Below are 15,525 nucleotides of genomic sequence, written 5' to 3'. Positions count from 1 at the left end.
CAATGGGTAGAGCACTGGAATACAGGGCGGAGGACACAGGGTCGATTCCGGGTGACGCCTCTGGGCACCCTCAGCTTCGCCCAAGTTGCGTGATTTTTCGGGTGCCCGATCTTCCTGGGAAAGTAAATGGCGACACGGAAAGGAACTTGGCCCCTCTGGGGTGTATTTACCCTGATGTGTGAATTTAACCCACCACTTAGGACTCATTACTAAGTGAGCTCTACCTTCGCCTATTCCAACCAACCTTCTGGTTGATAATTGTGTTGGCATTTAACTTTTACAAAGCCTTCTAACGACATTGTATCTGTTCCTACTGGTAGCATATATGAACTTCAAAATATGTTGATATCGATTTGGCATGGCACTTCGGAGAAAAAGGCTCAAGGAATATACTTGATGAAGATTTCCTGTTTATTTCCTTTGGTAATCCTTAAGAAATTTGCACAGTGCTCGGACGTGGGAGCATTCCCTGAGAACGTTAATAACATCTACATGTTACAAATCTCATTGGACTGATACTACTACGCAAGTTATCCGAGTCGCAGGTTAGCTTCATTACATCAAAATGGCGACTCTGATCCGAATTTTTTATCATAACTACTTGCTTATTTGTCGCTCTTGAACGGAACGCACAATTGAAAAGCAATATTGATACCCGCACCGGGACTTGAACCAGAAGCCGAGAAATGCACTTGCCATTAGGGTAACCTACTTTGGAGAATTTTCTGGTAAATACATTGTGTTCTTCCAAGGAGGAAGGAGACTGTCCCTTAAATAGAAGAGAAACCATGGATGAACGAAGTTACGTGCTGCGGAGGAGGACACATAGGATTCCTTTGTGATCGGGAGATGACCGTCTTAACCTCAATTAATCCCAATTGAAAACACTTCCCATTCGTTCCAAAGTGCGAGTCGGTACCCGGGCGGGTCATCGATGCGAAATTTTCCTGCGCCTCTTTCTTTTCCTACGATGCTTCTTCATTCTCATACTTGTGAAGTTTGAGTTTTTTCGAGTTTTCTCGATCTTGGAGTTAGAGAAAGTTCATCGTCTATGCGAAATGATCGACGGTACCAAGTAACCCAGCCGTTAGCCGAGACCCAGAGACCTTAATTGGTGCTACTTTGAGTTAATGCAGCCAATCCGTTTTGCCATACATTCATTTACTATTTTTAATATAGTTTTTTCTACTCTTCTACTACGATCAGCTGTTTTCATTGGAATGGAATAACTTATCTGTTAATCTTTAGATGTTTTCTGCTGTTCCTTCGTAATTATTTTCTTTCAATAGTTTCCAATTTCAAGGAGGCTCTCCAGCAAGAATTGTGGCATGTTGGTTCCGTAGACAGGGAGCGTGGGACCCAGGTTCCGGGATCAATGCCGACTGATGCCTCTGCTTATACGAGCTTAAACAAGACATTCGTAATAAACTGCAGGTGTATCTTAGGATAGGACTTGACCTTGCTTACGATAATGCTCTGAATGCGTAATTTTCGCACGCCGTTGGGACTTAAATTATTTCGAGGTGACCTATATTTTCGCTTGGTGAAATCGAGTTTTGGATAGTTCTCTGTGGTTTTTTATTGCTCTATGATGATGAGGATCGTTTGTTTATGTAAATGTTTTTTTTTCTTCCAAGAATCGGATTATTTTAACTTTTAACTTGCGGTACGAATTATTATTTTATGCTCGAGAGTTGACGATAAAGTTGGTTTTAAAGAGTGCGTTTGCTATTATCCTATTTATTCACAAGCTAAGAATTTAATTTGTATGATTAAGTTGGTGACGCGAATTCGCACCTCGCTGCGATGCGGTAATTTGTTGAAAAAATCAATGGCCTTGATCATTCATTTCATCCCGAATAAATGATCGCTCTTGTTAGAGCAACTCCCTTACATTTACGACTATTCTTTTGGTGCTCGGTGTTTAGTTAATTTTTTTGTCAAGTTTTTATTTTGAAGACTATGGAAAAAAACAGAAAAGTTGGCATCGTCTGCATTTTGTTTTTGTTTCTTGCACCGCAACACTCCAGAGGTGTCCTTCCTCCGCCTGCGTTTCCGGATTTGCATTTTTTTTGTGCCACCGGACGCACGGTGTGTATAGGTGATCTCCGGACGGACGGACGGTCCTTGGGTTTGAAGAATGGAAATTTCGCGGGCGGCCCGCCCTCCGTATCAGATGCGATTTTTGTACGAATTTCCTCCCTTTCGGGGGCGTGCAACAAGTGTTTCGTTCGTGGTGGGCGTGGTAGGTGGGTGACGGGGGAAGTGGAGGAGGAGAAGAGAGTATTAATAAAAAACCTGGGAACTTTCCACCGCCGGGAGAAAAATAGGCAACAATGCTGGAAACAATTACAACTCCTTGTTGGCCAGAAAAAAAGTGGGAGGATGCGCCGGATTTTTTTTCCCACGCCAAGCGAGAAATAAGTGAAAGAGCGGAAACTGGCCCTTTTCCAAAATTCTCCCCGCTTTGGCCACGGTCACGCGGACCCAGGGACGTCAACGAATACCGTATATCAATGTTTTGAGAAATAGATGTATTTTTATTACCTATGCTACCGACAGATATCGTGAAAGCGTTAACTGTTGAAACCACGAGAATAAACAGTTTCTTCGGATGCTGGTAAAGTAATTATATCCCGCCATGCCTTCAATGTAAGTCCTGACAAAAACTCCTATAGATTTACGACACCTGGCACCCATTATATGATTTAAAAATGTTTTAAATAATAACTGCCTATTGGAGTCGTGCGTGCGTGCCACGGGCACCATGTGTATCCATATTTGAAATATATACTTTCATGAGCAATGAAAAATTCAATTCGTCAGTTAATAATATTATTGCTCTAAATGACGCGGTATCCCAGTGAGCCGAGCGCTGAGCTGCTGAATGGAAGACCCGGGTTCGATTCCGGGTGATGCCTCTGGGCATCTTTAGTTTCACTCATGCTGTTATTATTACGGTACCACATTTTCTTGGGAAACCTTTGGCGACGCAGGGAAAGGAACTTCCCCGCCTACCCTGAAGTGTGAATTTCACGCCATTGGGCTTAGCATTGCATGAGCTCTACCCCCACCAACCAAACCAATCTTCGGGTTGACAACTTTGGTTAATTATCGTATATATCCACGCCATTAGATGTGTGAGTTACTATATATTATGTAGCATATTTCAATGCACAATTTTTATTTCTGTCAGCGTGGTAACTTTTCCTCTCGCTGTTCTCTCGGGATAAACGAGTGGGCATTTTTATATCAGATTCTTCTCCCCGCGACGTCCATCCTTGATTATTTTCTCCCCCGCATATCCACCAACAGGGACGGACTCCTAGGACTGTACAAGAATCGCTTCCCCAAGTCGAGCGTCGATATAAAATAAATGTCGATTTGGCGATTCGTATCGAGAATGTCGATAAATATCGACAGTATTGCCCACATCCTCGATCGAATCGCCTACACCATAGAGTCATATCTGCGCAAATATCTCTCTAAACTCACATGTTTATAAATTCGTCACAAAGCATGTATTTCTTCTATTTGTATATCCAGAAAAATACCCTAATTGCCTAAATGAATCATGTCGAATATAACGTGTATATCATGACCTAAATTCATCGTCAGCGTCATGGTGATTATGGTCCAGATCATTATAATTAACCATTTTGTTTTGGTCAGTATGTTAACATAGAAATTATTTCGATATATAATCATACCGCTATAAATTGATTGAATATTTCCACCCATCCTTCATCCACACAATTATTCGTCCTAAACCTTTTTCCCTGTCCAATACTCCCCGCGTATTTACTTATTTTTAAGCAATTTGCAATTTAAAATAATACTGATTGATTTGATATCCCGTCTCTGTTGGGATATACCTTTATTCTCATTTCCGATGAAACAAGTCGTTTCGGAAATTTCCATACCTTTAAAACTCCATCGTTCGCCTTTTCAATTCAAAGTTTTGTCCACTGCAAACTTTCTTTCTTCTCAACCCAATGCTAATTCTCTTGCGTCCTAATAAGTGTTATTATCTTTCGTTCAAGTCTACCTCACCTGTTGAGTTGCTCCGTAGATTTCCTCCTGGGAGCTTTCCTTCCAGCCCGTCTTGAATAATGTTCCCGAGATAACCAAACCCAGCTGGTTCTTCATTTCTCCAGAGCTATTTTATTTACAATTTCCATTTCTAACTCCTATTTAAACGTCCTTGTTTCTCAATTTAACTGCCAATTTTATCTCCAAAATGTAGTTTTAAATTCTAGTTACCGATACGCGTTTAACTCAATTCTAAGTAGAGTCCGCGAAGAGGAAAAAGGATGTTGAAAACGGGAAGGCTTGCTGAAGTTTTTTGAATGTATGCGTAACATACACGTTCATGTGTGTAGATATATATATATATATATATATATATATATATATATATATATATATATATATATATATGAGTTTAATTTACTTAAGGGTAAACCTAACATTGTACCAGATAAGGATGCTATTGAAACGCAAGAAGCACATGTAAAGGACACGGGCATATTTTAACGTTTCGGCGATCAGTCCGCCTTCGTCAGAGTGCTGATGTCTGTTCTCGGGACGAGGGTTGGTTACCATTTGTACATGATTTTCATTTGTTAGTATTTTTTTGTGTTTATATATACATTTACACTCACACACACAAACATATATTCGTACTCGTACATTAAATGTATATAAAAATATATACATGTAAGCATGTGTGTGTGTGTGTTTCGTCGAAGTAACACGGAAGTTTTGAATAAAAAACTTGGACAGCAATAAACAATATAAGAACACAAAAAAAGAACACTCATACGTTATTTCTTAATAATTTCTACGGAATTTAGCTCCGTCTTCCTCGGAAGAAACAGTAGTACTGTTTCTTCCGAGGAAGACGGTGCTAAATGTCGTCGACATTATTAAGAAATAACGTATGAGTGTTCTTTTTATGTGTTCTTATATTGCTTGTTGCTGTCCAAGTTTTATAAATAAATAAATAAATAAATATATATATATATATATATAAAACACACGATTACATGTTTATATATTGAATTATTATATTGTATTCGTTAATGCATTCTTGCCTCCCCGCTTAGCCTCTTTGGTTCACCCGCTGAGTACGCTCGGTGGTTAAGCCGTCTCCTAGCGACGGCCCCGCCTCTGAAGTGGCGAGCGGCGGAACCACGAATCGCGCGGCGCGGTGTTGACGTAGGGCGAGCACTCTTGTTTGACCTTGGCTCGGATGATATATTCAGATTTTCCCTTGATTGATCGCAAGTGGCATTTGTCCCACTCTTTATCTACGACCCTCCGCTCAACCTCCTCCGTTCTTCCTCCCATTTTTTATCGCCATTATTTTTGCCACCTTTCACTCCTCCACCATCCCCGTCGCCTCCGCCCTCCTGGCATCTCGTATTTGCTCCACTGCGCACGCTTTAGTCTCATGTTTATTCGTCCCTCACTTCGCAAAAATCCCTTTTTTTCCCCCACCCATTCACCCTTTCGATCCCCCACCCAAACGACGCTCCTTGCACCCAACTCCCCACTCTCCGGTTCTCAGATCTCTGTCATCTTCTCCACGCTTCAGTATTTCTTTGTCATTCTCCGTTCCTCCGTCATTGATTTTGTGTTTCTCCTCCCCCCCGCCCAGTTCTCTCCATTTCCCTCTCCACCCTATCCCCCCATCATGTGGTTTATGATTCGCGTGAGAGCGACGTCCTGTCCTTCGAGGTTAAAATGCACATTTCCATTGCTTTCTTCAAAACGAGTTTTTTTTTCATCTCCAAACCGCCTCATCCGCTATCCCTCCGACATGATGTTTGTGCAGGGCAGAAAAAGGAATATCTTATTTTCCTCCGCGTGAACGGAAATTTAATAATAGGAAGCTGGTGCTCTGAAGGAGTGGGTGGGCTGCTTTTGGAGGTGGTCTTCCTGTCCGGTTGATTTAGACACCCGAGGTCGACTATGAGCAGTGGGGAACACGGCTTGTGTGTCTTCTCGGAAATCGCGGTCCTTAAACAAATATTTTCTGTTCACCATATTTATTTATTTTCGTTTGCTGTTCCCCTATTAATTTTTTTACTTACAGGCAAATTTTTATGTAAACTCTACGCTGCTTTTTTATTTATTTGTTTGCACCTATATTTAGCCGCTCGAAATCCAAGGATATTTAAATTTTACGGAATAAAATTTATGTTTCATTGTCAAAGGAATCTCTTTTTTTACATCTTGCTATCGTGAATTCATTTTTTAAATAAATTATATCCACCTAGTTGAGTTGTTTTACTTTGCATTAAAATTAAATAAACCAATTGTATTTTCTGGTATTTTTGAAAGTATTAATATTTTGTCATGATCAACTCAGACCGAGTTCTGGGTTCGTAATTTTGGTTTTATCACTATTCCTTGGAATTTGTCGGTCTTGCTTAAAAATAAACTGTCATCAGACAAGTACGAAATAAAATCTCTTGTTATGTTTATGCATTTTGATTGTATAATTTTCTTATTTGCTTCATGGCATTTATTACTTTGTTTTCACGAACTTGAAGCATTTTATGCACGCAAATATTTCAAGATTTTTGATGAAAATTATTTATTTGTTATTTTTATGCTTTATGTTATCTTATTGTTTGACTCATTGTTGTATCTCTTTCTCTCTCTCTCTTTTTTTCTCTCCTTCTCTACTCCTCCCCGCCGTCTCCCCTCTCTGCAACACCCACACCGCCTTTACTGCCTTCAGACTGATGAAGTGAAGTGTGAAGTCCCATAGAACCCACAGCCCGGCACAGACTACTCTGGAACACACATAGGAACCAATTGCCTGACACACAAACTGGAGAAAACCTTCCGGCAGATGGCGCGATAAGAATTTTCTCCGGAATAATATTTCGGTTCCCCGGGAAATCGGGGTGTCGGCTGGTAGTTCTCCTTCCTCGGAGAGGTGAAAGGGATTGAAGCGACCAAGTCCCCACAACGTGCCCGTCTCCCTCCTCCCCCCCCCCCCAATTCTCTGGACCACCCCAGTTCTAGGTCCTCCTCTTCCTTCCCACCCCTCACACACAAAACAAAACACAATCAGCTGTTGTCATTTCGGAGATAAATCCTCGCACTGGGAGATAAAATCTTCGCCAATCGGCTCCCTCGCCGCCAGTTCTCCTTTCCCGCCTCGAGACGGGAACGCCCGGCGGACGAGAGAGAGGAATGCACCCTAGCTCCTCCGCAGCCAGGAAAACCTCACCTCCTCCTCCTATGAGCCGCTGTGGTCGCATCGCCGTAGCGCCAGTGTTAGCGTGGTGTTGGGACCTCGCCCGCGTGGATGAGCTTCGCCCGTGACGACGGGAAGCGGAAGGAGTGGGTGCCCGGCTGTGGACGCTGCGACGGACGCTACGACGGGCGCTACGACGGGCGCTACGACGGACGCTACGACGGACGCTACGACGGGCGCTATCCCTCGGACAGGGGCGGTGGAGGGAGGAGGGAGAGCGGGAAGGGCGTGAGACTCTCGGGCGGTGGCAGAGGCTATACCCCGTTGGTGATGCTCGATGCTATGGTGGCTGAAAACCATGAGGACATGTATTGCTCGCAGCCGTCTTATGATTATTATACCCTCGCAGCGGAATTCCACGTGTTCTCCGCGGGTCAACCTCCCCACCCGCAGCACAACCATCAAGACATGTGCCCGACGGGGCTATGCACCATCCACGGAGACTATGGTAAGGCAAAACGCTTGCGGTACGCTAACCTGGGGGTTTTGGGTCGGAGAAGACTCTTGTGTAAATGATTTTGCTTGTGGCGCCAGTGTAATAGTTTAGACTAACTCTCCCGCTTAGAAACCCTTCGCTTATCGACTTCTGGCAGATGGACGCCAAGACGTGTCGGTGTCGACGTCAGTATCCACCTCTTGCATTCGATTTTGTGTGACCCAAGCGTCGATATCGGCATGTAGGCGCTCCGTATTTTACTTAAAAAACCCAAGATGCACACAGGAGTTGATAAGTAACTGATCAATTTTTATCGAATCGAATACGAAATTAACTCAAGTTAGAAAGCTAAGCGTTCAAACCTGTTGCAAGTATTTTTTTTGTATCGTAGTAAATTTGAGTCTACTTAATATATCCTCTTTAAATAATCAATCACTAATTATAATTACCAATAGTCATTAAAATGTATTAATAATTATTCAGTGCTAGATTTTAGTATTAATTGGAAGTCGTTCTGTGTATGTTGTTTACTGCTCTGATATGTATGTTATGTTCGAAACATTCATAATTCACAGGGATAATCACTAAATGTTGGCTACGCCGTCTTACACAAATGGACTCTTACATGCATCAACTCCCGTGTGTAATGGCTTCTTAAGGTGGTTGAAGTCGAAGGTCATTTCGAGTTTAGTGGGCGAGATGAATTTTTTTCATCTTAGCCCAGATTATGTGAGGATTTGGCGCTTTTGCCAATATCATATGCCTGATAACTTATGCATTATAACGTATGCATTGCAATTTGAGGTTTTTTGTTAATTAAATTTTATTGCAGCTTCGTTTAATCCGCTCTGAATTTTAAAATATTAGTAGAAAATAAATTTGAAACGGATTGAGTCAAAATCCACGTTTGTTTTGGGGTGTAATAATAGTATTATCTCTATGATCTCCTGTGTCTTGTACCGCTTACTAGCAGAAACCCCAATAAAAACAGTCGGATTAAAGTAGAAATATCACGTGTAATTTTTATTGATAAATTAAGGATAAATTTTCAATAAACCTCGGTTGTGTAAAAGACTTAACTCGTCATGATCCTCACTTAATTTATTCCGTCCTTTATTATGTGAAGTTCATATCGTAGGCGTTGAATTTAGTGAAAATCAATTCGCATTTAAAAAATCGACCAACCACCTTACGGATAAAAGCTTTGGGATTTCACATATAATTCTTCACCTGGTACAATTTAGGGGTAGAGGAGCTAGAGGAGTCTTGGAAACCGCGATCCCGGAGCAGTATAGAAAAGATCAATCCAATTCTTTGCACAAACAGTAGTTGCATGACGTAGATTAGAGTTATGACGTGACATTACGAGTAGCTTTAAAACAAGACGTCAATTGAGCAATACTGTGACTCCGTTAAAAGTTACTGTTACGGCAACTCCCGCAGTTTCTTTGGAATCTGACATTTTATATTCATGTTGATCCATGTAATCGTGTAAAAAGTTTATTTTTGGAGGTATTAGATACGTAAAGCAGCATTTGAGGGTCCAGTTTGGAGTCGTACTTAGGAAGTTGGTTATAGTGTACATAATGAGTCGATGTAACTAATGGGAATATTTGCTAAGACTGTTTATTTTCGGCTGTTTCAATAGTATCATCATAATGTTCATCCTAGATGTCGCATAGGCCCAGCTATTCGTTTTCATAATGATTGATCGACGGCTTAAGTAACTTTCTTTATTATGACCTAAAGCTGTACGTTCATCAAAAACAGGACTACCAATGAGGTTGTAGTCAGTTAGATGCGGTCGGGAAATTTGATTCATACTAAGTTGATATGTACCGGATGATAAAATTGGAGTATATTGAAGGTAAGATCTTACACGGACGCCGAATGTGTAACAAATTTACTCTGCAGACACGCTAAACCTGGGATGTGTAAACATGTTGATACCGCGACTACATTTCCAAAACTCTCGTCATGACATACTGTATGGTAGACATGGCTTCATGTATGCTAGTGTTATGTTGACGCCGTCTCAGCATTATTTGAAGTATTAAATGCGTGGAACTCGTGCATGCGAGTGAATTCGTCGTCGGAGTCATACTGTGTGTTCTACGGCAGTGTATGTTCGAGGAGGCTCCAGATGTAAATTTGGCCCAGTACGACGACAATGCGAGGGCTAACTTGAGTACTCGGAAGATTTGTGTTGACTCCATCTCGGCGTCAGTGAGGAAACTTCATGCATTTCACATAATTTGATTATGTAGGTATATCAGCAGGATTCCACATTCTCAGAATTTGACTGCAGTTGCCGTAATTTCTCGTCCATCATGATTTCATTGAAGGATTAAAGAAGTGAAGTTGGGATCCAGAAAATTTACTTAAAAGGAAAGAACACCGTAAATCGATCGAATAAAATATTGTTCAAGGCTAAAATGATAGGATATGCTAAACTGAGATGGGCAGTTCTAATAAAAAGAGGATTACAAAGGGTCCAGTTGTAGGAGGAGGGAAGTAGAGTAAGAATTATGAACCCATGTAAAACTGGAGCAGTGGTTAAAAATATGAAAGAGAAAAAAATGGGAAGAGCATAGAGTTAAAGAACGCACAGAAACTTTAAATAATAAACTTAGTCGAGAATTCAATCGTGTGACGGAAATGTATTCGTGGGATGATGTATATATGTACATACACATCAGATATGGGGAAGGGAAGACGCCCTATGCAGAAGGTGAGAGGATTATGAGGGTTTTTAGAAAGGAAAACCAATACCAGATTTAAGGACTTGACAGGAGTTAGCAAGTTATTCTAGAAACCGAAAGAGATTCAAGGAATATGGAAACAAACACTAGCAATGATCTTATGGCAGAAAAGATTAGGAGAGTTGATTTGCATATAGGAAAGGAATATGACGTGAATTAAAGTAGCTTGAGCCCAGGAAGCAGTAGATAGTGAAACAGAAATAGTATCGCAGGAAGTGGAAATTAACAAGGCCGATGGAATGCACAATATCCCCAGAGGGAATCGTCCGGGGAAATATTTTTTTCAGATTTTAGGGAAAGATGGAAGAAAAGCCGATTTGAACTCAAATATTAAAATTAATGAAAAAGGTCTTAGGCCTGAGGACTTTGGTGGGACAGTTATTCTCTCTCTTTATGCCGAAAAAAAGAAAATCAGTGTTATGTGATGAATATATACCTAAATTATATTTGGCGCTCGCCAGAACCATTAATTAGAGAATGTATAATCGGGCAAAAGACTAATATCAGGGTTTTAGCGTGAGGAACCGACACAGTTAAAGTAGTGAGAATATAGTAGAAAGGAATGCGACACGAATTCTGTTTTTTTATTTGCTTCATTGATTTCGGAACGCTTTCAACAGAATATGTTAGGCAAACTACTTATTTTTTTACAAAATATTAATGAACATTAGTTTAAGTCATAACCTACTCTTATTCATAAGTCATAACTACCAAATTAGATTAGCATTCGGAGAGTTGAAAAGGGAAGATGCAGATTGGAGAAGTTGGTCAGGGATGATCATTATATCCAGTTCTATTTAGATTTTACGTCGGTGAACTTGTAATAGAGGTAAAGAAAGGGCTGGAGGTAAGAATGAACTTAAGACAGAAGGCTTGATGATTAAGTCAAATTTGCGAAAAATAAAGTTTTATTTTTCAAGTAATTTTGGAGTCTGTCGTCATGGCAGCAATGTAAAAGGATGGGATGAAAATACATTTAAAAAATGGAATTAATTGAATTATCATAAGGTAACAGGACTTAATTAATGTCTACGTGTAAGGTGACAAATCTGGGCAGGAATATTTCACAAATTTGAGCAGCGTGTAGAAAAAAAATTAGTGTTAATGCCATTAGGAGAAATATTTACGCATTCAAAAAAGTGTTTTCCAAGAGGAGGAAATTTGACGGATTCTGGGTAAAGACATAAGGAGAAGATTAAATAATTCATAAATTTAGATGATCTACATCTACTTAATACAAGGGCGTGTTGCGGGGAGTGTTAGGACACCACCCGTAATTTAGAAAAGAAAAAGACACCTCATGCAAAAACCACAACTTCTTACAGCCACAAAAAACATATGATACGTTGATATAAGTATGTAGAATATAATGATACGTTGTCTGATTCCGAAATTTGGTCTCTGGCGAATGAAGAGGAGAGCATATTGGATGGTTTTGAATTTTGCACGTAGAGAAAAAAGAGATGGAAATGAAAGAAGGAAAAGGAAGAAGTGTCAGACTTGATTAAAGAAATAAAAGGTATTTATTGGGGAAAGCCGAAAAGTGTTTGGAATTTACTATATTGACTGGGGAGATTAAAGACGAGTTATTTCGGAAATTTCTTATTATGCGTGGACACAATACGAAATGTATACAGACGATTTGGAAGACATTAAGGAGCTCTACAATATGGAGTATTTATAGTTTGAGACCTATTATTCCAAGATAGCACACGTTCTTCAGATTGTGACATCCGTTCATCCTCTTTAAATGGACTTCGACTCGACGAATAATAACGCCACACATGGCCCACAAAATAATGTTAAAACATTTTTGAGTCTTAAACAAAACTCTGAATATCGTTCAACGATTGCCATCGTCAAAAAATAGTTTTCTCCTTTTCTGAAAAGAACATAGACTCTTGCAGTCGAGATTCATTTTTCGTAGTAAATATTTCATTCACATTTACTCCTAAGATGTTCATAAATCGCTCTCGTCTCTGCAGAGCCCATGCTATGAGTTATGTTTTCGCTAACATAACGTTTTGTGTTGATTTAGGCCTACACTATCATATGAAAGGACTATGCAAACAACGTGTTCAATGATCTATTAATGATTATAATGTTTATTGTGTGAAGCTGAAAAAATTGGCAAATATGGTAAGCTTTACTGACTTCAACTCATGGGACACTTTTAAGTGTCATGACACACGGAACTTAATTGTATTCGAAAAGATTATTAAATGGCTGTCAGAAAAATTATAACTCTTCTTCCGAATGTGTCTCTCAAATTTTTTTCTTACGAATCAGGTATGTGTTTTGGCCTTTGTTCTTTCGTTATTCTTCACCAATGCGCCACAAATCCTTTAGCTTTACACGACATATATTTTCCGTTCATAAACCTCTGTCCTATTATGAGATTAAATTCGTCATATGGGCAATCACTGAGCGACTTGTTTTCGCTCCATTTCAAAATGAAATTCTTAGTGATGCGGAGTAATAAATTCGTTTTCTCGGCATTCCTCTCAAAGAATTGTTTACTCATGCGGCACCTGTGGAGCCATGAGACAAAGGGCTTTGTTATCTCTTAAGAGATGTTAAGTATGCTTTACGGTGCTTCACTGCCTGTCTCGTCTCTTAAGGGATGTCATTCTCGTAACAAGCATTTTCATTCCATAAACCTTCTTGCTATTCAAAGAACTTAAAAATATCAACACGATGATTTTATTATTATTATTAATATATATTTCCTTCATTAATAGCTTAGCTTATCACACTGAAAATTCACCGTGTATTGCTAATAATAGCTGTAATAAATTCTGTTTGTGTGTAATTACGCATGTATTATTTCAAAATTAATATATATTATGATATTATCATGCGGCAAGGGTTTAGGTGTAATCATGTAGACTTAAAATAGTTGTTTTCAGCATTTTTTGCCTTTTTTATTATGGCGTAATCCTTTTCGAGGATATAAATTTGAGTGATATCTTAAATGGTGAACAATTTTAAGGACGATTTCGAAATAAATGACTTACGTAAACCTATTTCCATAATCAATATTGATCACGACTTGCTGGGTGGGATATACAGGCATGTATTCATGCATGAAGACATAGAATCACGGTTAGTTATAAGAAAGTCATAGTTATTGCTATAATTAATTCTCCTTATAATTTAGCGGGAATAGTGGAACAACTCTAGTACCTTAGTGCTGCACAGGAATATATATATATATATGTATATATATAAAATACACATACTTACGTACATAGACACACTTGCATACATATATATGCATGTATACACATACATATAAATATTATTTCATTGCTGAATATGCGTATACATATTCAGCAATGGTAAAAATATGTTTATAAAATCTGCTTAAAACTCCACTAAAGAAAGAAACCCAATGATAGGATACTTATGAATAATCGTATGGTGGGCGTCTCGAACGTCAAGCTGTCATCCTCAGAATTGAATCATACAATAAATATTTTTTTCTCATCACGAATGAGAACGTAGCTTTGGAGCATTTATTCTACATGATTTGAAATCTCGCACAATTTCTTCATTGAACACTTGGTCTAAGCGTTTCCCCAAGTCTCTCTAAGGCTGGATTGGAGGTAATTCGAAGGCCGACGGTTTTACATCACTTGTCTAGACCCAATCGTTGATGACGGCTCTCGCCTCTTTGAGAGATTAGCTCTCCGAAGGTCGCAAATCTATAATTCCGTGACATACTTTATTGGATTATCGTAAATAAATCCCAAGAAATACTTGTTCCGTGTAAAAGTGCACAGTTGCTGACGAGTCTTGTGCTCGCGGGCTTCACTCGTTCGCAAGGCGTGTGGAGTAAAACAAACGGGCAATCGGCTGTGAAAGAATTATGTTTCAAAAATTCCTGGTTCTGTGATCAATGCAGAGTGGTACAGAATTCTCCTAGGGTCACTCCTCCATTAACCTCTGTAGAAAGAGCCACAGAAAAGTTTTTTCCTGAAATTTATTGAATTATTCGCAGCATCCTTCCACTCCAATAATGAAATTTAGTCCGGGAAAAATTATTTCATTTATATAGACCGAGTCGAATATTAACTGCTTAGTTGTGTAGTTCGCGACCGCTTCCATTCTGCCATCTCATAACCTTGTCTTTGAGTGAAAGTTTAAATGATTAACTGGGATGTCAACATATGCTTCTGAAATCCATAGGGACGTATGATGAAAATATGGACAATGGATAGAAATCAGAGGGAATACATTCGTGGGGCGGATCCAGAGAATCGCTAATGACTTTCCGATTTAGGTTTGCGTACATTGACGCGAATGGTCCATTTTCCTTGTAAATTTTACTGTGGACCCGCAAAGTGATTTTCCTTCCTTGATACATTGAAAATCGAATCCGAATCGACTGGGTGTATCCTGTGAATCAATAAAATTGCCACGGGGGTCGTAGGTGGTCAAGACTTATATCATTTAAAGATTGGTGCCCGGGAAAGCAGCCTATTTCACCTGAAGTCACTGAAGATACAAAAAAATTGAGAACTTTCTTCGTTCGGACACCCAGTCTTTCAAAAATTCAATATATGTATATAGAACAGACATATCATGGGCTGAAATCATGGGCTATAAAACGGAAAGCGGCATCGGTCACGAGGAAGGCTGACAGCACTGTCCCGCCGTTGTTTACTCCCGTAAGAGATAAGTGGATAATGATCAAGTCCAAGAGCAAGGGAGCGACGGGAAATGTTCCGGATACATGCGTAGGGAAAGTTTTGAATGTACGATGCTGTGAATGTTCTGTAAACTGTAGCCGAGAGAGCGGCTTCATGATAGAAATGTCCTCCACAACGTCCTGGATGCGGTCTCCTGAAAGGTTGGAAGGTATACCTATCGATTGCGTACGTTCAATGCGTTGGTTGTTTTCCGTTAGGAGTAGTGCACGCTAACGGTTAATTTGAATCGTTTGAGGTTGAGAGGAGAACGAGTGGCCCTCGTTCTCCGAAGGATGTGGAAAAGTCGAGATTTCGTGTCCGTCCCTTTTGGAATGCATTTTTCAAGAGTCACGCTCC

General features: G+C 39.8%; 1 protein-coding gene across 1 annotated transcript in view; it reads left to right on the top strand.

Moving 5' to 3' along the window:
• Window positions 1-15,525, top strand: part of mtgo (miles to go) — a 168,992-nt gene that overhangs the window by 91,409 nt on the left and 62,058 nt on the right. The window contains exon 2 of the mRNA XM_071597504.1: window positions 6,752-7,724. Within this exon, the coding sequence (XP_071453605.1) occupies window positions 7,328-7,724 (397 nt within the window). The 5' untranslated portion in view covers window positions 6,752-7,327. The remainder of the gene's footprint in view (window positions 1-6,751; window positions 7,725-15,525) is intronic.

The sequence above is a fragment of the Hetaerina americana genome, unplaced genomic scaffold (assembly GCF_022747635.1).
Source record: "Hetaerina americana unplaced genomic scaffold, ioHetAmer1.1.p SCAF_9, whole genome shotgun sequence".
NCBI lineage: Eukaryota > Metazoa > Arthropoda > Insecta > Odonata > Calopterygidae > Hetaerina > Hetaerina americana.
This window is presented reverse-complemented; position numbering and strand designations above follow the sequence as displayed.